This window comes from Drosophila rhopaloa, unplaced genomic scaffold, assembly GCF_018152115.1.
Source record: "Drosophila rhopaloa isolate 14029-0021.01 unplaced genomic scaffold, ASM1815211v1 contig_47, whole genome shotgun sequence".
NCBI lineage: Eukaryota > Metazoa > Arthropoda > Insecta > Diptera > Drosophilidae > Drosophila > Drosophila rhopaloa.
This window is the reverse complement of record NW_025335142.1, coordinates 2,693,030-2,716,172: the sequence shown is the minus strand read 5'-3', so window position 1 is coordinate 2,716,172 and position 23,143 is coordinate 2,693,030. Positions and strand designations below refer to the sequence as shown.

The window sequence follows — 23,143 nt, the reverse complement described above, 5'->3', positions numbered from 1 at the left end:
GCCCTATATATGAAATACATTTTTGGGATATCGGATACATATTTAAACACAAAAAGTAAGCACTGTTTGGACGAAAATCATTAAAGTCATTGCATACATTTTTGGCAGCAAAGCCATCGAATATCAATTTATCGGGCATAATATTAGCCCCTTCTATATAAATTAACATGTGAGTTGAAATTAAAAAAAAAAATATATTTTTTTTGTTTTACCCTCACAACTCTCTAACCGTTAAGTTGACATTCACTTTAACTTTAATCCTAATAAAGAGCTTGAGTGCAAACAACTATTTATGCAATTTTTTAGAAACTTGTGCTTCGTCAGAATATAAAGTATTTTACCTAATATTCCAAATAACTCCTAATGATAATGTGTACACATGCCCATGTATTATATTACATTAATGGTGCTTTAATTTTGTTAAAGTGTTTGTCTTTTAAATACTGATAAACTTTCTGAATAAAGCCTGAATGGCCTGTAATATACTATGAAATGTGTTAAGTGTAACGGGCATATTGCAGAATATTAGGAATTTTGTGCTTGCACGTTGAAAAGTAATCAGCCGAAAGCAGGTCATTTAGTTTATTTTACGAGTGTCTATATCTGCTGGATCACGCGGGGCTGACCAATTGACGGGCTCCCCGGACCCAGTTTCCACTTCCCAGTTTCCAGTTCCCAGTTCCCAGCTGCCAGCTGGCCATCCATAATTGTGCCAAGTGTCCGGCGGTGGAACTAATTTAAATAAAAATTGTTCTCATTATATTCAGCATCACGTGCCTCGTAGGCATCAGATGTAGTCGAAAATATGGCGTCTCACCACCTTCGCATGCCCACCTAAAACCACCCACATCCCCCAGGCTCCCATCCAATCTTCCTGCCCCCTCGGCGGTTGTAGGACATGGAAATGGTTTTGGGTAACTGGTGGAAGCTTATGACACGCCATATACAACTCCTCCATCCGGATCCTGGAGGAGGGAAAGTAGTGAGCGCTGAGGAAGCGACATCATGAGTGTTGAAACCTCTGGATGATTTAGTAGCCAAATCTCGCTTTATAAATAATGTTTTTTACTTAAAATTATAATTAAAAGATTGATGTACGCCTTAGCCGCATTTAAACAAGGTAAGAGAACTCTAGATATATGTTCAAAAATTCCCTCTGACTTGTTTATTTTCCAGCAAGTAAAATTATAGTTCGTATTACCATTATAACGAATATTTTATTAAAGTATTAAACTTACAATATCTCACTTTTTCAGCAAGGGACTAGTAAAATATATATATATATATATATATTTTGCTTATTTTAATAAATACATATAATAGTGGGTTTATTAAGGGGGTTTGTGGTGATATGTAGACTATTGCTGCGAATTTGTTGGTTTAATTATTAAGATTTATATAAAAATAAATATATTTCCAAAAAAAACCATTTAAAAAGAATGTATTATATATTTTTAACTTAATTATTGTATAATATTAATTCACATATTTTTTTAAATATTATTTTAGTATTTTTTGCATTAAATTTATCATGGCAATTTAAAGTACTGGATTTAGCTATTTCTACGTTATCTGCAATTGTCAGCTCTGAATTTTGGGAGGAGAGTAGGGATGTGTCGGTGGTTGGGGCACCTCGTTGGCTTCGATTTATGTTTGCTGCGAGCCGACAGCCCCCGAAAGTAAATTAAATTTTCGTTTTTTTATTAGGAAGTATTTTATTTAATCGTACAGTCTTGTTTGCCTTGCACGTGGAATGCGGAAGGGAGAGTCCTCCATTTTCCTTGCCAAGAGCACGACGAGTGTTATTGTACCTGTTCCCTGATTATTCGCCTTGTTCAAAGACACACGCAATCGCACGAACGTGGACTTTGAGTTTTCTTGTTGGCACACACCGGAAATGGGAAATTATTCCGTTTCCGTCGCGACAGACGAATTCCATTGTCGCATAAATTGCAAATTAAACCTTAAGACCGATGTGAGCGTAATTGCGTGTGTGCGTTTTTCAGAAAATTAAAATCCTAGATGGCAGGTATTTTATACTTATAAATTGTCTTTCTTAAAGAGAGTGATTATTACTTTTCCATTTTCATTTGTTCTTTTCAAAGCAGAGTACATTCATAACAAAAAAACTTTTTGTATGGTAAATAAATCTCCTCTCAAAATAACTGACATTTTTATTATTTGCTAAAACCAATTTTTTGCCCGAACAAGCTTAAGCTTAGCAAACACATTTAAATTAAACTTAGCTTGGGAGTTTGAAAGTCTTTGGTATAAAAACAAAGAAAATGTTCAATTTGAAACATTGAATGCTATAATCCACATATCTTTCCCAATTAAAATCTCTATTATTCTGACCTAATTTGAGCAATTTTGTTAACTGAATTGAAGTACTTTTTATAATGTTAAAGCGATAATTGTCGCACTCGTTCGCTGAGAGCTCCTCAAATTGCGTATACGCCTGGGATGGCAATGTGAAGCAGACGAGGTCGCCAAGTGCGTCGGCAGGAAGTGCAAGAAGTGGCCACAATTGCATTTAGCCGAACTAAAAACATTTACGACTGGCAAACACTGCGTGGCAGAATGAGCGGAAAAGGTTCCGCCGGCGGTGCAGACAAGTCGCTCCAGATGGCACATAACAGACACTTAAATGGCAAAAGTTAAAATTACAATTAAACGCAAAGTGAGAGACCGAGAAGCCGTGCAAAGAGTTCTTGCGACACTGAGGAAATAAGTGGTTGGCTAACGCCATTTGTTCCTATTTATTATTTATATGCAGTATTTTGAAAATACTCAAATATTGGTTTGTAACTAGTAAAATGCAGGAACTGAAATTTAAAGAAATTCAGATTTATTCTATCTATAAAATTAATAAAAATAATAAAAGGACCAAACGATAGAGGCAAAAGAGCATGTATGTATATTTTAGACGTTATTTTAATAATAAACTTTATAATTAATTGTAATTTTTGATGGCCTATTAAATCCCTTAATCTATATGACCGCCAAATCATTGTGAATAGAAACATATTAAATTTGCTATCTGTATATGGCTCCCTGGACGGCATTCAGCATGGTCATCGGATATCCTTCGGCTGCAGAAAATGCAGAAAAAGGGCAGCATTGCTCTGACAAATGCAAACAACTCGACGAAGTGAAGCCCCACGGAGCTGGGTAAATTGTTGGCTTAACAAATTGCTAATCCACTTTCACCCTGGTTGCGGAATGGATGAGGGAATGCATTTGAATACTTCTCAAATCCTGAAAGTAGTGGGAAACCAGAGGAGTTGCTTTGCATCCCATTCGAGACTATAGCCCCGGAAAAAGACCCTCTTCTCAAACTTTTTTGTGTACGTCAAAGGCAGCATTTATCTGATATGATTAAGTTGCAGTTACATAAAACTGAAATGCATATTAAGTGCATTAAAAGTTTGAAATTAAATCGAGTTGCATTTGCTTAAACTTTCAGGCCATAGGTGTTGCTCCAGATTTGCTCGTAATTTAATTTTCGCAAGCCAAAAGACCGAGTTGAAATATTTAAATTAAATTGTGGTACGAGTATGTGCACTGCTTTCATCACACTCAAAGGTCACTTCACTTGGCTTTCAAGAAAATTAGTTTTAAATTAATTAAAAGATTTTCCCATAACTGTGCGCTGTGGTTCTTGATGGCGTTGGAAAAGTGAGGCCAGGCAGAGCGAAAGAATGGCACAACTTGGATAATCATCACGACCGCACCGCCCACTTTTTCCGAGCGGCTGGGCGACCACCGCCGCCCCCAAGAACTCAGCTCACTTTTTAATAGTTCGCAGACCACGAAAGGCTATGTGAGTTTAAACACTGTTACAAATACTTTTCCGGAGGCGGAATGTGTGCGCAACTGGAATTACGCAGCAGGCGTAATCCGGAAAACTTCCCGCCGTTCTTTTCTACTTTTATGTAGCCTTAAGTATTTATTTGCATTTCAACTTTGTGCCGTTCTCCTCTTTTGCAAAGCAATTATTTCTGCAAAATTAAGCATTTTAAATTACACATCTAGTGTTTAACTAAAGACAGCACTAAGTTACAAAAAGAAACTACATATAAATAAAATAACTACTTGATACTTCATAGCCGGATACAGTAACCCGAAAAATGTTATTTCGCCTCTCCTAGCGGAAATGAAAAAATGTAAAAAAGTAACCAAGCGGAAATTGTAAAATACATACAAATATTATAAATCCATTTAAAGTTAATCAACAAATCTTCTTAAGTAACTGGAGACAACTCAGGGTCGTCAAATTACTAAATAAATATTTTTGTCAGCATTTGTATGTTTGCATGTTTGCGTTGCAAAAGGAAATTACCCCGTGTGAAAAGGAGTTGGGTTTTTGTGGGTCCTATGACCGCCATCAGCTGTTGTACTTTCATCCCCAATGTTCACCGCTCGCTGTCAAAAGAAGTTAACAAAACTCCACAAAACGCTGGCTGACTTTACCTTTTAAAGTGTTTTCTTACAAAGTGAACTTTAGTTACCATTTATTAGAAAAGTTCGCAAAATGCGGCCACCTTTTGTGTACATTTTTTGTCTTAATAAGTGGTTAATTATAACTTTTAATGGAAGTATATTTTTTCTACCCGCAGAGAATATTATAATGTCAGTCAAAAGAAGGGCACATTCCCGACCCTATAAGGTATATATGTTTTTGATCAGCATCACCAGGAGAGTCGATCTAACCATCTGTCCATCCTCCCGTCTGTCCGTTTCTGGGCAAACTAGTCTCTCAGTTTTAAAGCTATCTGGATGAATAGACTCTTTCTATTGTAGGTAGTATTTAAGTCGGAAAGCTTCCAAAAGAACAATCAAAAAGAAAAATTAAAAAAAATTATATTATATTATTATATTTTAATTTTGTCGTTTTAAGGAATATCTAATTTTTGTAATACCTGAAAGGGTATATCAAATTCGGCTAGTTTTCTTTCTATCTTATTTTTTAAAATCTGATAACATAAAATGGGTTTTGGGAGTAAGCCTTATACAAATATATCTGCTCGAGAGGAAATCGTTAATTATATTTAGTTTAATGTGGTATTCCAATCTGGTAATATTCACTTGTAATACGTTATTATCTTAGCAATGTTCTACTAAAAAGTAATGCGGTTACTTAGAACTTTTGAGCTGTTAGTTTTTGGGACCATGAGTTAATAGTATTATATGGTGTAGTTGAGTATACCTTATAATATTAAGTATTAAACAAAAGTTGAATGAGTTTTCAATATACACAATATTGTTTAGTTACTAAAAAATGCATGGCGGTAGGGAAAAACATATGGGGTTATCCCTAGCTATATGGGCAGTCCGCATGGGGTTGTTTTCACCGGTTTTAGCTTGTTGCGGCGGGATGGTATGGATGCCAACCCCCGAGGAACTCCGGCACTCTGCTCCGCTCTCCAAACTCTACCTGGCCCCTGATTAATTTAGTCTGGGTCTCTCACTTGGTTCTGTTTTCTTTTTTAGCCAGGTACCCACAGGGTATACCATGACATGTGTTCTGGTATAGAGTGGGTGGATGGGGTGGGGGTTGGGGTGGTTACTCTGGTGTCGAGGGGGTGGTGCATTTCTAAGCGAGTCGAATTGAATGCAACGAAGACCTGTGACATCAGACGTCCATGGTATATGTGCATGAACGTAATTAGAAAAACATCGGTGAACATGGGTTGTATAAAAGATAGCAAGTCCGAAAATATAAAAAGAGTAATTGCCAGAACTAACTGCAACTCACATGGAAATAGTTTTTTGTTGCCAGCATTGTTGCGAAACCGGATGAAGTTTGTTCTTTAAATTTAAGCTTGACTTATTGGGTGAATATTGTTAGCTTATTTCCGAAAAAACATTGCTGAGCAAAACTTGGAAACTGACTCAGTTATGTTTCGTTTAATATATTGGATTCTTTAAAGGCAGGAAGAGAATTTAAAATCATGCGTTGTTGTTAAATTATAATTAAGTTTATAAATTTGTCCAATTTTGTGTTATCCCTTAACCGCACTGCAAAAGTTAGTGTTTAAAATTAGACATGAAAAGAAGCCAGCTCGTACACCTTACGTCTGTCAGTCTGTGTAGCTATTATCGTTAAACCAAATCTAATGTCAGGCTCAAACGGAAACCAACCTAGCAGTCAAAGGATTCTAAGGAAATTAAAGAAATCTGACGGATTTCCATTGTCGGCTTTTCCGCTCTCAGTCTGCCTTGCAATTGACCACTTTTGTGCTTGACAAAAGGAGAGACGGGCCGACAAAAGGGAAATGCTTCACAAAGGAAATTCAATTTAATGGATTTTAAATGTTCAGCTTACTCGACCCTTCAAATACACCCTTATAAAACCAGGAATTTGTTTACCAATTATAATTATATTTATTTTTATTAAAGTGAAAGAAATTAATATTAAGTGATTTAAACTTAACTTTTATTCATTAACCACGTTGAGGAAAAAATGGAAAAACCAAATTAAAAATAACCAAAAGTAAGACTAAGAGAAAATGCAGTCGGGAAAAAGATGAGTAATATCGATCCATGTTTACGAATATATGAGATGTTAGCATGCAAGGTTTTTGTTTGGTAAACATTTAAATTAACTCAATCCTTTCTTTAAGCCTTGTAAATCTTGAGCACCCCTTAAAAAATATTAATACTGATTTAAAAAAACCATATTTCTTTTAAAAGTAAATCTTAGTGATTAATTAATATTTCCATTTAAATCGATCTCCCAAAATTCTTTCCATTTATATCGATCTCCCAAAATTCTTTCTGTTTTTACGCAACTTAGTTGAATGATTAATCAATTCGAACAAAGAGATTTATGTTGAAGAATGAGATTTTTATTTCTGAATGGAGTTGACAGAGAAAATGCAGCAGAGTTCCTTGTTGATTCTAGTTTTCCTTGGAATTGATTATCCCATACCTGTCGTCGGCAGTTTGGAAAAAACACCCCGAATCGCCTGCAATTTTTGAAACACCACCAAAAACGAGAGCGGGAAACCAAACCGCCAGACAGTCATAAAAAGGTTCTTATAACTGCAATGAGATCACTTCACTTACCAAACAGACAGATGATATAGTTCACTATATGATGCTTTTGATGAGTTCACTTAGCACTTAAGTATCTCTACAAAACCTTTTGGCTTAATCCGGAAAACTCTTGAGATTGGTTCAGAAATCGAAGCCAGACAAAGGCCGAAACACTCGTTATGGCCATTTGGAGGACCTTTGTTCACTAACGCTCGGTAAATTCAATTTCGACAATTTTCAAGTGACACTTGACGGCGGCACAATCGACGAGATACAATTGCATCCAATAGGAGCGATTTCCATGCGAAATATCTACGAAACGCGGAATAAAATCGAACCCGAACGGACGGGACCTTCACCCACGAACAGCGACGGCAACAGACTGACTGCCACGCGACTTTGAGCCACCGGCCAGAGCCAAAATAAAGCCACGAGCGCACTGCCGAGCACGAGGCGCCAGGACATAAGCAGGACTCAGCACTCCAAAGGACTCCTCGTGCAAGAAGCGAGAGGCGCACGCCACCGCTGGTGTGAGTTCTGCGCAGAGAGAGAGCAAGCGAAGGACGCACGGGGGTGGATTTCCCGCCTGCCGAGGGGGTGGCTCGGGTAGTTGGGTGGTTGGGAGGTTGGGTGGTTCGGAGGACATGTCATGTTGTGACGCCGTCTGCTGCGAGTTTTACTACATCCAGCCGGTTGAAAGGGGGTGGAAACGCTGTGTTGCCGGCCAGTTAAACAGTCGGCCAGCCGAACAATTCGGAGCAAATTAATCCCAAATCTGCATGCCTAAATCTGTGTGCCGCCTAGATTGATATTGGATTTGGGTTGTGAATTACTCGATAAATATTTTCCGAAAATTGTGTGAAACCACATATTGGATTTCGACTTCAAGTAAATAATTAGCGATATTTAATAAGTCAATGTAAAAAGAGGAAATATAAGTTGCACATGTCTTCTTTAATTGTTTGATGCCTAATCTGTAAGCTGAAATATGTGTGGTAGCTCGATTTATGTTCAATTATGTTCAAGCCCTTAACTAATTAAAACTAAGTTTTTATGCAAAAACGGAAATAAATCTTATATTCAATTTCTAATCCGTTTTAAATACTAAACTACGGATACTTTCCTAAGTCTGCAAGTTAACAAAGAGTAAAATAAATATAAATACATAGAGAAATAATGAAATTATTACACATCCTTTAATATTCCAACTTTACAATGTATTTAATTAGTTAACAGTGACGTTAGACATAAAAGGGTGTTTATTAAGATTTCTTCTATTCGTAAAGAAAACTTTTGATAGAAAAATAAACAAGGAAATTTCAAAAAATGTTCCCATAATGACATAATCTAAGCAAATCATAAACAAAACATAAATTTACCTTCAACTTAACACATTATATATTCAGAAAAGCAGGACATTTTATAAAGTAAAATCTTTAATGAATGAACACTAAATCAAGTCGGTTTACTTGCAATACCGATCGGCCTTCATTTTACTGCGTCTGTCCAAAAGTGTTTCATGCAGCGAGCCCTGAGCCTTAGCATCTTCGAGTTCTTTTACATCGTTTTGATTTATACGCATCTTCTTGTCTTGGAACTTTTGGAACTTTTTCCTAAAAGAAACAAAATGTACTCTTAATTATATTTGCTGGATCAAAGGTTTCAAAAACTTGTTGCAAACATTCTATTCAAAGATATAGCTTCGGTTAAACTTACACATAATTCTTTTCAACTTCGCCCAAGTCCCCCTTTTCTTCCTTGGGCTCCGTGTCGACGATGACATCCCTGGCTCCATTACTCCTCACTTTACAAATTTCATACTGTCCAACCTTCTTTCGCAATGCCACGCAGGCATCGTCTTCGGGATCGATTGACATAAAGTGTCCGGTTTCGGATAGCAGGGCCATTCGTTTTTCCTTTAAATTAAAATATGTATACTATTGATAAAGGGTTTTTAAAGTGAAAGTCGGTTACCTCAAACACTGGCTCCCACTGTTCCATACTACCCACAGCTTCGGAGCGCCCTGTTACCATTCCATCTTTTTCGATTTTCAAATATTTCCCATAGCCAGATTTAAAGGCTACCTTTCGGTCGTTAATGGGGAATGCAGTAAAAATCTCCTCTGGATCTGGACCGTCGCCAGCGTTGTGCGGGGCTCCCAGTGTAAAAAGACTGAAATATATAAAATTAAATAATTAATATTATTAAATCTGCTTGACCAGTGAAGGTAAAGGAATAAGGTAAATTTATAATAATAATTAGGTTTAGTGGTTAAAAAAAACAAGTATGGTTCTCAAGGTATGGGATTCCTGAATTAAAACATGTTTTTAAAATGTATAAAGTTATTTTCCAAAGGGATACCACAATTTCTTTTAAACGAAAGTCCATAAAAATTGGGTTAGAATTTGATTGGAGGAGCGGAGGATTATAGCACTATATATTCCAGAGATAAGATCCCTAACCATTTAGGGACTTCTTAATGCAGCAACGTCCGGTTTACTAACAATTTTACCAAATATTACCCATTATCCATGGCTTTTAAGTAGCACCGATCGCCAAACTCGATGGACACAGTGCCTGTGATATCTGCAGCAGTCTTTGATGTCCACCAGCCGCCGTGCTCCACTGCATCCTCGTCTACCACCACCTTGGGCTTCTTGGAAGATCCTGCCTCATCCTTTTCCTTCTTGCGTTTTTTGCTTTTTCTGAAATTTAAGATTTTAAACAACTACACACGGATAATGTTCAATACTTTACTCACTTGTGTTTTTCTCCCTTTAAAACTAGTTTTTTTATGCGCGCATGGTCGTAATCAGACATTGTCACCGGTAAATAATTATAAATAAAATATATAATTCAATAAACGATTTATACATGCGATAAATAATCCCAAATTGTGTTGTTTTGGTTTTTTCTAAGGCAACAGTATGCCCAAGGGCTTACTATTAGAAATATACTAAAGCACATTTTTATCGATTAAGAAATACCGAAAAAAATACCATAAAAAAATTAGCCAGGGCTCCAAAGCCACATTTTCAAACAAAATTTAAATTGTTCATTTACTGTACGAATCGTTCAATAATTACAGCCACTTAATAACTCCACCACCTTTAAATTTAAATTATTGTACACTGCTTTTTTGTCACATTAATACTTTTATTCTTGAGGTTTAATATTTGCTTACAACAAAGAAAAATAATCACGACTGCTTGTGTTGACTAAACGCAAAATTGTACACATGTTTCTGTTCAAATAATTTACCTTAAGCATATGGCATTTTTAAATTATTTCCCGGTACAAATAAATATAAACAATAAATTTATATATATGTAAATAGCTTATAGGGAAAAACTATGACTTTAAACTTTGGAATAGCATTTGCGTAATCGAAAAAGCTAATAAATATGGATAAATACAACAAAACGGAACTTCCGTAAGTATATAGGAATGTCCAAATATGGAAATCAGAACCTTTACATATATCCCTCGACTGAGACATTTTGCCACTGGCCCTGAAATTAAATAGAGGATTAAAATTGGAAAAAATAAGAAAACTAATATTTTATCCCAGCAAGTGTTGTATCTTACCGCAATGCCGAGGTTCCATCCCACGCCAGCTGGATTCTCCTTTGTAATCCCGCACCGCCTGCAGATTATACCATTGAGGGAAATGGCCCACACCTCGGCACCCACGGAGACTGACCGGAAGCCACACTGCTGCTCCGTGTGCGGCGGCACATTGGCAGCATTGGGCAGAAACTGCCAGTGGGATCCTTCTGGAAAAGTCCTTGAGATCTCCTTTCGCACAGCCAAACGCTGCTGGTTGTCCAGCGCCCAAATCCCAGAGCGCCCAACGCTTATCGCCTTAAAGGTCACACCTGCAGGAGCCTCGACCTGCTGCCAGGCATCGCCGCAAGGATTCTGCCTACTGATTCCGTACCGGAAAAACACCATTCCATTGCGCGCCACAGTCCACACCTGCCCTGTGGGTCCCACGGTGATGCCTACGAGCGGCTGGTCGCTGGTGATGTGTTCCCAGGACTCTCCACGGGGATTCAAGCTGCACACCCCGTGCCGTATAAGGACATCACCATTGGAGGCGATGGCCCAAGCGGCAACCACTGTATTCTTCTCACCCGGACAACTATCCACATCTTCGTCCAATACCTGTTGGGAAACGAACTTGAATTGGTTGAAATAAATAAGTATTAAGTATAGAAAAACCTGTAGTGCGGCATCGAGTATCTTTGACTGGCTCAGCTCCTGCCAGGGTCCGCTGCTGCTGAGACGGCACCGCTTCATCCATCTACGCCGGCGTACGCAGTCCGTGAGCTTCTTGTGGGCATGATAGTTGGCGGGAAAGTCGATGGCATACTGCCAGCCTTCTTTGTCCGCGCCTCCCGGAATGTTATAGTCAATGGCCCAATCGGATATCCATTCGCAGTGCGTGGACAGCAGCTTGGTGTGCTCCTTGCTGCGCTTCTGCCGGCCAGTAGCATCGCTCCACATGTGCCGATCAGTGGGCAGACTCTTCGCAGTGAACCCACTGATCGGGTTCCAGCGCTGGTTTTCATACACATAGTAGGTGTGTGTGTCAATCATGGGGTTAATTTTCCCGGATCCCTCCAGGCCCTTTAAGAACATTCCGCCCCAGCCGCCGTTGTACACCCATCCGGTGTTGTCACAGGATATGCCCCAGATCACGTCTACGCCGCTATTGAATATCCGCTTGATGTGGCCACCCATTTGGCGCCAGTGCATCCGCTCCATGGAGACTATAAGCGAAGGACAGCGGTACAGCACGCTGAAGAGCTTAATGCGACCGCTTACATAAAGTCGGGTAACACTTTCTGGATCGATGCGGTATTTGTAGTCGGTGTAAACGGCATTGTTTACGATCATCAGGTAGTGGTCCTTTACAGCCCTGAAAGAATATGCATATATGAGGCACAAGTTTTCCATTTCATTTGGTGTAAATGTGTTAATTTTATTAATGACAATCTAGATTACACTTTCAAGCCTTTTTAACAATCAATAAATGTAATTTCCATTTAAGATATATTAAGAGATGGGATCTTGACTTCTCAGAATGTTAAAAATCAGTTATTGTAATAATAATGGTTGTCGTATCTCACCTAATCTTCAAAGTGAATGTAGCACCCGGAGCAAAAACCATTTTATCATTGCGAATCTCGTCCAGCCATTCAGACTCCTTCATCGAGTTCAGCACCGTGGTGCGCTCGTTAAAACGGGGATTAAGGTGCAGGGCAATCACTCGGTGCTTCTCCACCCGATGCGGATGCACTTTGACTGTGGAGTGCGATTGCAGGTCAAAGCGAATCTGATCAGCGTCATCATACACACAGCCGGATATCTCCAGTTCAGTGCCACAGGGCATTCTGTAAGACAAACATGAAACAGACCATGATAATGTATTTATATTTATATATTTAAAAAAACATTAAATGCATTATGATTTATTAAATAATCAGCTACAGAGTTAATTTATTATCTCAAATGAAAAAAATCCCAAATATAATGGACATATTTTTTATACCGAAAAAAACTTTTATACAAACTTATATTTTGCCAACTTCATAAAAGCGCAAATATATATGTATGTATGTATTACAGTTACCTTAATATTTTCCTGTGACTTTTTAAAACTTATTAAAACACCAAGTTTCCCTTAGCTAATAACAATAACATCCTATTGGATTAACATTAACAGGAAGTATCTTACACAGGTAAGTTATTACTTACCCATTGTAAAGAGTATTGTAGTAGGGGGTTTCGCAAGTGGACACGTCCATCTTCTCCATATATCCCTCACCGGGTTCGCTTGATTGCTGCGCCTTCATGTTGGCTGCGTCGAAAACAAACACATCGCCCAATTCGCTGGTCAGCCAGATTGCATTGCTGGCCGGCTTGCCAACCAGCGTGTTTATTTGGCTGCACACTGACGAAAGGTGGGACAACCAATCTTCCATCTCCGAATCGCTGGAGAACTGCAGCTTCACCGGCGAGCAATTTACAGGCAGGTGGGGTGCATGGATGGCGATCCGGGGAGCTCCTGCTTCACTGCAGCACTGCACACAGGTGATGTCTGATAACGGGAACTGAATTTTCGTGGCTGCCCCATCCGGACTGAGCACTGTAAAAGTGCCTGAGTCGCCGGAGCGCGAGGCTTCACTCCCACTCGTTCCATTGCCGCTGCTGACCCACTCAAGTTCGATAATGCAATCCTCGAACTCGCCTCCAGGTCGCTGATAGCGAGCATCCGCCGATTTTACCCACGAAGAAAGCTCTACTGCCTTCTCAAATTTGGCCAAAGTCTGCAGCTTGGCGAGTCTCTCCTGCCGGCTTTGTAGCTTGCTTAGAATATCCTTCCGCCAATTGGCATTCACATCCACTTTGCTGTCGCTGTTTGACTGTTCGTTGAACCAATTTGGCATGTTACTGGCATCTACGGTCACCGCACCCGGGGCAACGCAGCTCCACAATATGCCGCACTCTGTCCAGAACTGGGAGCCCGTATGGTCGTCATCCTCGCCCAGAAACACGTCCGATCCGTGGTGAGTGGAGTCCGATTCAAACACGGTCGAATCGCTCTCTGGATGCGCTTCGGTGCCCACAACGGAGCCAACACTTCGCACGGGCGACCAGGCCCTTGGATTCCGCAACTGTGTCTCGAACTTTCCGGTGATCTCCAACACATCCGCCGCGGGAGCACTGGATGCATGCGAGGTCTCGCGAAGAGCGGCAGTTCGCTGCTTATGGCGATCGTTCAGGTTCAAACTGCCAATGGTCGGAGGTGAATCCGCACTCAGTTTCCAACGTTCGTTCTTGAGAAGTCCAGGCGGGCCTCCATTACTGGAGCAGGAGCCCGTAGAACTGTTAAGCACGGTTTCTATAACGGCACACGTCTCCACAACGCCCTTTTCCTTTTCTTTGGAATACAGATTGGAGAAGCTTTGATGCTTTGAGCCCGGCGTTGAGCTGCTGCCCCCACTTTTGCGGGAGACAATGGATAGAGAGCTGGAAGTGCGGCTGATTTGCATAGGACACTGAATCAAACGCCACTTTTTACCCGTAGGATCGGCGGAAGTCACCCCTGAGCGGTGGTACAAACAACGGTCAGCGGCTCCAACGGCAAAGACCTGAAGGAGAAGATGTTTATAAGTAAGAAAAGCATAATAATCCACAGGTGACCTCACCTGATCATTGGCAGCCACAGAGATCATGGAGATGTTGCCCACCATTTCAACCCAGCCTTTGCCAATGGCCGAATCTTCGCTTATGCCCGCCGCCTCGCCCTTTATTCCCCTCCTGAACCAGGCATGATGATCGTTGGTCACACACCACACTGCATCGGTGCCCACGGAAACGTGAACGATGCGCAGGCTACAGGTGGCCACCGGGGTCTTGACATCCAGCCAGGAATCTCCAACGAGATTGTCTCGGGTCACACCAGTGCGGACAATAACCCGGCCGTTGTAGAGAACCGCCCAGACCAATCCTGTGGGTCCAACGCTGATCTGGGAGAGTTCGCTGCCCGTCGGGGTGGGCACGGCTGTCCAGCGGAGACCCTCTGGCGCTGTTTTGGACACCCCTGTGCGGAACATGGCCCTGCCATGAGCGGTGATGGCCCACACGCACAGAGTGCCAGCAGGAGCGTTAGGAACATAGGTGCCACCGATGGCCACGTCGATGAAGGGCTCCTGGGTAGGGTCCTTGTGCAGGGGGGCCACGGCGCACCAGCTGTTCAGGGCGGCGTACCTTCTATATCTCACCCACTTACGTCGCCGCACATAAGAGTTCCACGACTTCTTCACCGAATACGTGGCCGGGAAATCCAGAGCGTACATCCAACCATCCTCGGGCAGAGGCTGCCCATCGAGCTCCAGGTCTAGGTGCCAGTCACCGTCCCACTGCCAGGCCATGGAGGGCAGTCGGATCTTGTCCACGCCGCGCTCCACGCTGCCATCCGCGGATGAGTACCTATACCGATCCGTGGGCAGCAGCGTCTTGGAGAATCCCTCGATGGGCAGCCAGCGCTCGTTCTCATACGACTCCTCCCGGATCCGGATTGGCACGTCCAGTCCGTGGACATGCACGTACACCTGGCGGTCGCCGCCGATGGCCCACAAGAAGTTGGGCACAGCACATATCTTTTTGAACTCCAATCCTAGGTAGGGAAGTTCGCGCCATGCTCCGGAGCTGGTGGACAGCGTGTAGACACGTCCTTCGCTGCTGGCGGCGAACAAATACGAGCTCGGCATGGTGGGATCTTCTACTTTCTTCTTTTGTCTGCCATCGTGTTTACAATTGGGAAAAATTGATTTTTCTGGAGGAGTATAGAAGATTTAGCTGTCTAGCCAGCGATGGCATAACCGATAGTATCGATGGCTGAGTTTCCGCCGATAGTATCGGGTGGGATATGTTTATAAAACAATATATTAGAACAACAAGAAAATATATTTTAAAAATTTCATACGTTTCTAGCTTAAATATTTGCAATAGGTATTTGCTATAATTTGTATGTGATACCCAAATCAAAATATTTAAAAAAAATTTTAGAAAAAGTTCTTTAAAATTTAATGAGTACAGAATTTCTAAATTATTATATTTTTAGTAGACGAAACTTAAATCAATTTTGAAATATTTGAAATAAAACAGGCAAATGTTTAAAATAAAGTCCAGTGACAACCCTATAAAACGTTTAGTGTTGTTAACTTTCGAAACCGGAATATATATAAATAACGTTACTATCGAATCTAGAGCCCCCAATAATGCTTCGCACTTGCAAATGTTCGGTGTATCGATAGTATCGTAAGTGGTTAACCCAGCTCTAATTGACGCCAAGAAATTATACATTACATTGATTTTGAAAAATATGGTAAAAATTAAAGTTTTTTTTGTTAATGGTACGAGGGAACTCCGCGAAAGAGGGACGGCTGAATAAGGATATGTTAATCGGTCGCATTTGAAAAGGACAGCCGTGTATTAAGCCATTCGGCGTGGCGACGTTCGACGCAGAAAAGCGAGCACGCGCAGGCCAGACGGTCCGTCGGTCGTATCAGCTGCTGACTGTGGCACCCGGAGGCCGACCACGGACATATTCCCCGTACTCCCCGATCCGTAGCCCCAGTCCCGGAACCGAATCCGAATCCGAGGCCCTTCCAGCAGCCGGTATTTCGTGCTCTGGTGTAGTAAAACATATGTACACACGCCTACAGGGTACAAACACATATAAGCCTTATACTATAGCCACTATATGTATCCCCCGATGTCCTGTGTGCATCCCGTGAAACCTTTTGCTGCATCCGCGTTTCGGGGGTGGTCGGCCTGCCAGAAAACTCCCCTAAATAGCGTATGAGCAAGTGATTAAAACCCCTATTAACCGGAACCTTTTCCTACCCCACAGTTAACCACTTAGGAGCTACAGTGAACTACTGGTGTTATCGGGAAACACATTGTGGTAAGTGGAATCCAAATTACCTGCCCAGAGTTTGAAACTAACTCAAGTACCCCCACCTTTACAGCAAACCTAACATCCGACGGACGGAACGGACAGACTCAGCAAATCACATCACATTAAGTCATGCCACGGGGAAAACGCCGAGCTGCAGATATTAGCGACAACATGGATCATGGTCAACCGAAGAGGGCCCGAACCAGCTACACCAGCATACCCACACAACAGAGCAGCAGGTGAGTGCAAAAAAGAAGGAAAACCGGAAAAAGAACAAAAGCCCATGGGGTTGTATCATCTGTTCCGAGGAAAAGCATCTGGTTTCCGGTATAGAGATTCATAGGCCAATCCAATTCCACATTTATTTGAAATTTGTATAACACAGCCAGAAATGAAACAAGATTACTCACACCTGCCAATCAAGAAATTAATATTCATAGAATGCTATGTAGTTTCCTATTCATCAAGAGTTAAGTATAATAAGTCCGCAACCCAATAATATGTGCTTATTGAAAGTCAAATAGGCAAAAGCAAATCGCCATCACTAAAATTATGTTTGTGCAATTTCAAGAGGATAAATCATTTTAATATTTTCTCTATTTCAAGAAGAGGATATTTTTTTTGACATCTCATTCATGTTCTCGTACCTTCTCTTAAATGGTTTATAATAATGGTAAATTCTGAGGGGCACATTAAAAAATTGGTTATAAGGGTATATTTTCATAAAAACGACTGTCAACTAAAATGTTTACAAATGAACACTCACAAATTGTTTATTTGTTGATTTGTCTTATTAACCTGCATAGATTGCATTACTTTGGGGATCCGATTCAGCAGGGTATTAATATTGCAATATATATTTTTATCGTACATACCTATTTTAATTTCAATTTTCCAATTTCATTTCATCGCTTGAAATTAATAAAAACCAATATTTTTCAGCAGGCATCAGTATTTATTTCCAATTTTATTAAACTCATTAATACTAATTATAAACAAAAGCATTTAAAGTTCCTATATTTTTCCCCGCACACATCTTTCAATATTTCAATTGGCAAACTTTTGAATGGATTAAGAGATAATGAATGTTTAATAGAAAGTGCAGGAGAGTTCGTTAAACAATGTGTCGTAAAAAACGGATATTTCTTATAGATGCTTTGTTAAAATTGCTGAAACATGAGTATAAGATTTGATATGACGTCCACGATGCCAACTTTGGTCTTTCGCTTAGATTAGTTTGCCGGGTAAATAATAATTTTTGGTTAATAATGATATATATTAACATTTAATAATCATATATGGTGTGCTATTATTTTATACATTAACAATATGGAAGACATTTGCATTTCTCATATATGTATCTTTAGTTGATTTCGATAACCTCGTAAATGTTAATCTCAGTATTTGCCGGGACAACTCTTAATTTTGATTCTTAAAGTTTTAAAAATAGGACTACAGGATTGCAATAGATCCAACAAACGTGGGGGATATGTGTAGACAACGATATGATCGAATAGTTGAACAAAAACGAACGCTTCACTTGATTCTCGAGTCTGCTCACTCCATGGAACCGTACTGGACCTTCTTAATTTTAAAGTACCTGTAAGAAAAGTGTTTTTAAAAGGTTTTTTTGGGGGTTATGCGAGGGTATTATCACCTCCATCCGCCATAGCCGGAAATGGTCAGTAGCACGGCAATGGCCAGGGCAGTACCCACGGCCAGAGGCGCCGTCTCGTCGCGATAGGATCCTGTAGCGCTGCAGTGAAAAGACGGACCCCACTTGCCGCTGTCCTTGAACATGAAGCTCTGCATGTGCATGTCCCGCAGAAACAACTTGGCTATGTGCCCCGACTGGTCGCCGGAATCATGCGGGGCATACATGATCACGGTCTGCTCCTTGTCGCACACATAGGATTTTCCCACCGGTGTGGGAAAGTACATGGGCGTCTGTGCGGGCGAAGTCAGCTTCACATCCAAATTGGGGCGATCGGGGTGTTCGAACAGCCAGTTGGAGGAGGAGTAAGTCAGCTCGAAGAGGTTGATATACCAACCCTCGCCGCCGGATGACTGTGGGCAAAAGTTCAAACATTAGTCGATAATCAACCTCTGACCTTAACGTTGGTGATTTTCCTGTGATGGAAAGTTCATGGTATGTGGTTTCCAGATACTTTTCTTTTGTACTTGTTAGCGTTATTGGGTACAATACATTCTCAATGTCAGAACTTGCATAGGCATCAAATTAATTATATTATCCAAGTTATATCGATTTTTTGAGTACGTTATATATTATTTAAGGAATATGTTTCCGGATTTAGTCAACTAATTAAACAAATGCAACGATTCCATCCGTGTTAAATGACCAACCTACCCACCTTTTTAAATGTCATAGACAGCCGGAAACCCTTAAAGTCCATGCTGAGAATTTCCATGTTAGACTCGACGCACTCTCCACTCAGCTGAGGATCGTCCGGCATGTAGAGGTCGGCCTCCACATCCTCGTTAAGTTTGTTTCGGTACTTGATGCTGATGAGTCCGTCCACCTGCATCAGTATGCAGGTGATTCCGTTGGTGGCATTGAATCGATACAGCGAGGCGGTGGCATCATGGTTCATAGAGGAGGCCTGCAAACAGATTTCGGCATTAGCTATGACAGGGAAAAGGAAATTTCCAAGCTTGGATTACCGATGGCGACTTAGTTGTGTACTTGCTGACCCGCGGCGTCTTCGTTGTGAAGGCACTCAGCTGCAATCCTTGGGCGGCGGTGACTGAAAGGAGTGGTTTCAAAGGTTTCACAGGTTGTCCAGCTAGCTTTGTTCATTTTTCAGTCAGTGTGTCACAAAACCGTCCTCGACAGTATCGATTTTCGGTGCTCCCACCTCTTACGAATCCCACATCCCCTGCCCCAAAAGTCTCTACTACTCACACAAGAGTGCTAGGAGCGCTGAGCAAATCAGTGTTCCGTTGAGGCCATTGCCCAATCCTTGGATCCTGGGTAGGGACTGCGAAAAGCCAGACAGTTTCATATTTTCTACCAAATCCTTGTGCACTTTTTGGGCAATTCCAATGACTATTTTACGCTGCAGTCTCCGCTCGACGCAACTACGACGTGTTTCCTATTTCGGCTCCTGCGCACAACTGCGGCCCAAATAAAATCGCACTGTCCTGCTGTCTCCTCGAATCCACCCACTCCCAACCCGCTCTTCCCTTATCCTGCGACAGGACTTCACTCTCGCTTTTGGCCTGCGCAGTCGCTGGTAATGGGACGCTGGGGGAGATATGGGTTTAGACATATATGAGGGCACTGAGAGAAAAACCTGTTGAAACATGATGGGCAAATAGCCAAACCAATTATCCTTAAATTGAATGTTATCTTTGCATTATTCACATTTTAATCAAATTTTACTCTTGGCGAAAAGATTAGTGTAATGTATTTAAAAAATATTACACTTAGTTTATTGCTACACTCTTTTGTAATTGCTAAATCTAAATCTATTTTTAAACAATTAATAATATTTTCTAAAATCAAAATAAAATAAAATATTTATTTTTCTTTTCACGTATATTGAATTAAATTTCAGGCCTTTTCCTTTTTAACGCCTTTTTACACTACCAACCACAACAAATCAAATGGAAAAACCGTGTCGTGCACACGTTCACTAATAACTTAATTCATGGAAAAAGTCAATATGAACAAACTACACACTTAAATTACTATCTGATAACATTTGGCCCAAGAAACCCTACTTTCATATATGTAAATGCAATTGCGATCGGTAAATTAATATTGATTGCGGGGTCATTTATATTGCATTGAATCAAGGCAAATATCTCTCCCTGAAGAACGTAAAAGTTCGACAGCCTTTGGTTTTCCTAATTCGATTTGTCATATCTGGGTTGGCATTATTTTCTTTGCTTTCCTGTGTGCCTCCGCTCTTGGCATTGGCCTCATCTCTGCTGTGCCATGTTTACTATCGCTATTTTTAGGGGCCAATTCTCAAAAACAAACCCCAGAGGAGAGGCAAGTCGAATAAAATAAACAAAAGAGGCCACACGGCATTAGCGACAGATTCGATTAAAACTCTGGTGTATACGTGGTGAAAGCAAAAACAGTGCAGTAAATTCCATATAAATTAGATGGCAGAGTGTGTGAATTTGATTGAATCATTGTACCCGATCAATTGAGTCAAAACCTTGTTGTTTCTATCCCGCAGACGCCATATCAGAGCGGAGGATGGCTTCAGTCAAAAACGTTGTTTGACATGGTTCCAGGAATACACCACTCCAGATGAACCAGAGACTTTGGGTGAGTTGAATTTATTTTTGGATGCCACTGCAGTATTTCTATTGGTTTAAAATTATCTAAAAAGCTGAGATAATAAAAGATTTTATGTTACTTCTGCGTTTCGAATTTTGTATTTTTTATGGTCTCGGTTATAAAATAAATTTTTTTTTATCAATTTTATTTGAAATAATACATGAAAATACTTTATTCCGATATTACAATTCAAAGTATGAGATATATTTTCCTTTTGAAAAGGTTTCCTAAGGAGTTCTTTTTATTTAAAGTCTTGGATATATTTTTCAAATCTTATCTACTTTTTTTCCACTCAAAATACTTATGTAACTATCTGTTTCTATCTGCATCAGGTCCCGATGGGATGGAGAAATTCTGCGAGGATATCGGCGTAGAGCCGGAGAATATTGTGATGCTGGTGCTGGCCTACAAAATGGGCGCCACCCAGATGGGCTTTTTCAGCCAGCAGGAGTGGCTGAAGGGCCTCACAGAACTGGACTGTGACTCCTCAGCAAAAATGGTTGTGAAACTGGACTATCTGCGCAGCATACTCAACGATCCCAACTCCTTCAAGAGCATCTATAGATACGCCTATGACTTTGCCAAGGTAGATGTCTATATTTATAATCTATGATCTCTGATTAATATGGTTTTTCCTTACTTTGCAGGACTCGGACCAACGGTGTATGGATATTGTCACTGCCAAAGCCATGCTCCAACTCCTTCTGGGCAAGCACTGGCCGTTGTATCCACAGTTCGCACAGTTTCTAGAGCAATCGAAGTACAAGGCGATCAACAAGGATCAGTGGTGCAATATTCTAGAGTTCTCGCGCACCATCTGCATTGACCTATCAAACTATGATATTGACGGAGCATGTAAGTATTCAATAGTCAGTGCTTTAGTCAGATGTGTTTCTAATCTGCAAAGCTCTGAAGGATTTAAGAAGAATTAGTTTTGAGCTGAAAACTTAACTTAACTGTAAACAGCCGCATTAACTCATTTTTTTTTTTATCAGAACATAATTAATAGTTTTGGGCTGGACATAAAGTAACACTCAGGTTTTTAAGAAACGAAAACAGATAAAACTTTTTGTTATATTAATAATTGTTAAAGTTTTGGATCAATCTTATTTCTAATATAAAGAGATTAAAAGGGTTAAATAAATATAAGTAAAATTAAATTCATACTTGTGGAACCCAGATTTTTAGAGATTAAGAGAAGGCTGTATAATTGCTTATCAATGAATATCAAACACATATTAATTATGGAATTTTTGCAGGGCCCGTCATGCTGGATGAGTTTGTGGAATGGCTGCGCCTGCAGCGGAGCCAGGTGACCTCGACTTCCGGGTCCAGCTGAGAGAAGCTGAATCGAGTCGCCTATTTCTAGTTCAACTTTGGGAGCTCAGTGCGGAGGAGTTTGCGATGGAGAAGGAGGAGATGGGATGCGATGGGCATAGAGATGAGATGAGATCGGCGGAACTATAAGACACAACCACAGGACACTCACTCACACCAGCACACGACACACCCACGACCACAACCTCACACACTCACCCACACAGAAACACAAGGCATTTTGGAGAGACTGCGTACACTGGCAAAGCAACCAACTATGAAACTAAACTATTGATAATATATTTAATGTAATAATTTATGTATTAACGGAAACTAAAAACTAAAACCACACTTTTCTACTTTTAAGGCCTCCTTTGAAAAACGAAAAACGAAAAAAAACAAGAACAGCAACAAGAGCCAAAATGGGGGCAGCTTGTAAAAAGTAAACCCAGAAAATAAAACGATGGCAATAACCAAGAGACCCCCAATAGACCTAATCTAGAACATACAATTGAACTCAAGCGACCCCTTCAAGATATCAGCAAGCATAGTCAAAATCTCAACAAAAATCAACACTAATACTGGGGAACTCGTAGTCGTTATTAAATCAATGTAGAAAAACAAAATTTGGGGACTATTTAATAAAATTATTAAGTAAAAATGTGTCACAATGCTTTATTATTTCAAAACAAAATAGCCAGTCATATTTATTTGGCAAAATGATGAAGAAAGGAATAAAGTTTTTTAAATCCAATCTGTTATACCATCATCACACATGTTTCTTAATGAAATAAAACATTTTTTTTAATATTTAAAAGGATAAGTTTAGCTTATAACTGAACAAATATATTTAAAATATTAAAAGCAGTATCAAAAATGAAACAAATTTAATTTGTGTTATTTTTCTAGTAAATTCTACGGCAATAAGGCCGGCTTTATATCATCATCTTAAGCTTTATAAGGAAATAAAATAAATGTTAAAGAAATTTACTAG

General features: G+C 40.2%; 5 protein-coding genes across 7 annotated transcripts in view; 1 reads left to right on the top strand and 4 right to left on the bottom strand.

Annotated features, from left to right (window-relative positions):
- Positions 1-7,507, bottom strand: part of LOC108040179 — a 33,188-nt gene extending 25,681 nt beyond the window's left edge. The window contains exon 1 of the mRNA XM_044461573.1: positions 7,072-7,507. The gene's annotated coding sequence lies outside the window, so the exon portion shown is untranslated. The remainder of the gene's footprint in view (positions 1-7,071) is intronic.
- A 708-nt stretch (positions 7,508-8,215) lies between these two features.
- Positions 8,216-9,972, bottom strand: LOC108040178 (protein FRG1 homolog). Its single transcript, XM_017117466.1, has 5 exons — positions 9,804-9,972; positions 9,565-9,747; positions 9,016-9,214; positions 8,758-8,957; positions 8,216-8,654 (listed from the first exon to the last, which is right to left on the bottom strand). The coding sequence occupies exons 1-5, from the start codon at positions 9,860-9,862 to the stop codon at positions 8,507-8,509; spliced, it is 789 nt and encodes a 262-aa protein (XP_016972955.1). The 5' UTR covers positions 9,863-9,972; the 3' UTR covers positions 8,216-8,506.
- A 205-nt stretch (positions 9,973-10,177) lies between these two features.
- Positions 10,178-15,424, bottom strand: LOC108040180 (tectonin beta-propeller repeat-containing protein). Its single transcript, XM_017117468.1, has 6 exons — positions 14,260-15,424; positions 12,806-14,202; positions 12,178-12,441; positions 11,267-11,966; positions 10,631-11,209; positions 10,178-10,554 (listed from the first exon to the last, which is right to left on the bottom strand). Exons 1-6 carry the CDS (start codon positions 15,322-15,324, stop codon positions 10,516-10,518), a joined length of 4,044 nt encoding a protein of 1,347 aa, XP_016972957.1. The 5' UTR covers positions 15,325-15,424; the 3' UTR covers positions 10,178-10,515.
- A 422-nt stretch (positions 15,425-15,846) lies between these two features.
- LOC108040182 (DCN1-like protein 4) lies at positions 15,847-22,812 on the top strand. Of its 3 annotated transcripts, XR_001769053.1 has the most exons (8): positions 15,847-15,941; positions 16,470-16,523; positions 16,588-16,756; positions 20,729-20,820; positions 21,165-21,418; positions 21,480-21,687; positions 22,092-22,457; positions 22,517-22,812. XR_001769053.1 is itself a non-coding variant. In XM_017117470.1 (7 exons), the coding sequence occupies exons 3-7, from the start codon at positions 16,647-16,649 to the stop codon at positions 22,169-22,171; spliced, it is 744 nt and encodes a 247-aa protein (XP_016972959.1). In that variant the 5' UTR covers positions 15,847-15,941; positions 16,470-16,523; positions 16,588-16,646; the 3' UTR covers positions 22,172-22,812. The 3 variants fall into 3 exon arrangements, 2 of the variants coding, with proteins under 2 accessions (XP_016972959.1, XP_016972960.1); XM_017117470.1 differs by having other exon boundaries at positions 22,092-22,812; XM_017117471.1 differs by lacking the exons at positions 15,847-15,941; positions 16,470-16,523; positions 16,588-16,756 and adding an exon at positions 20,558-20,659 and having other exon boundaries at positions 22,092-22,812.
- Positions 17,452-19,939, bottom strand: LOC108040181 (lysosome-associated membrane glycoprotein 5). The gene is made up of 5 exons (XM_017117469.2): positions 19,441-19,939; positions 19,200-19,282; positions 18,890-19,138; positions 18,175-18,584; positions 17,452-18,117 (listed from the first exon to the last, which is right to left on the bottom strand). Exons 1-5 carry the CDS (start codon positions 19,538-19,540, stop codon positions 18,075-18,077), a joined length of 885 nt encoding a protein of 294 aa, XP_016972958.1. The 5' UTR covers positions 19,541-19,939; the 3' UTR covers positions 17,452-18,074.
- Positions 22,813-23,143: the final 331 nt, after the last annotated feature.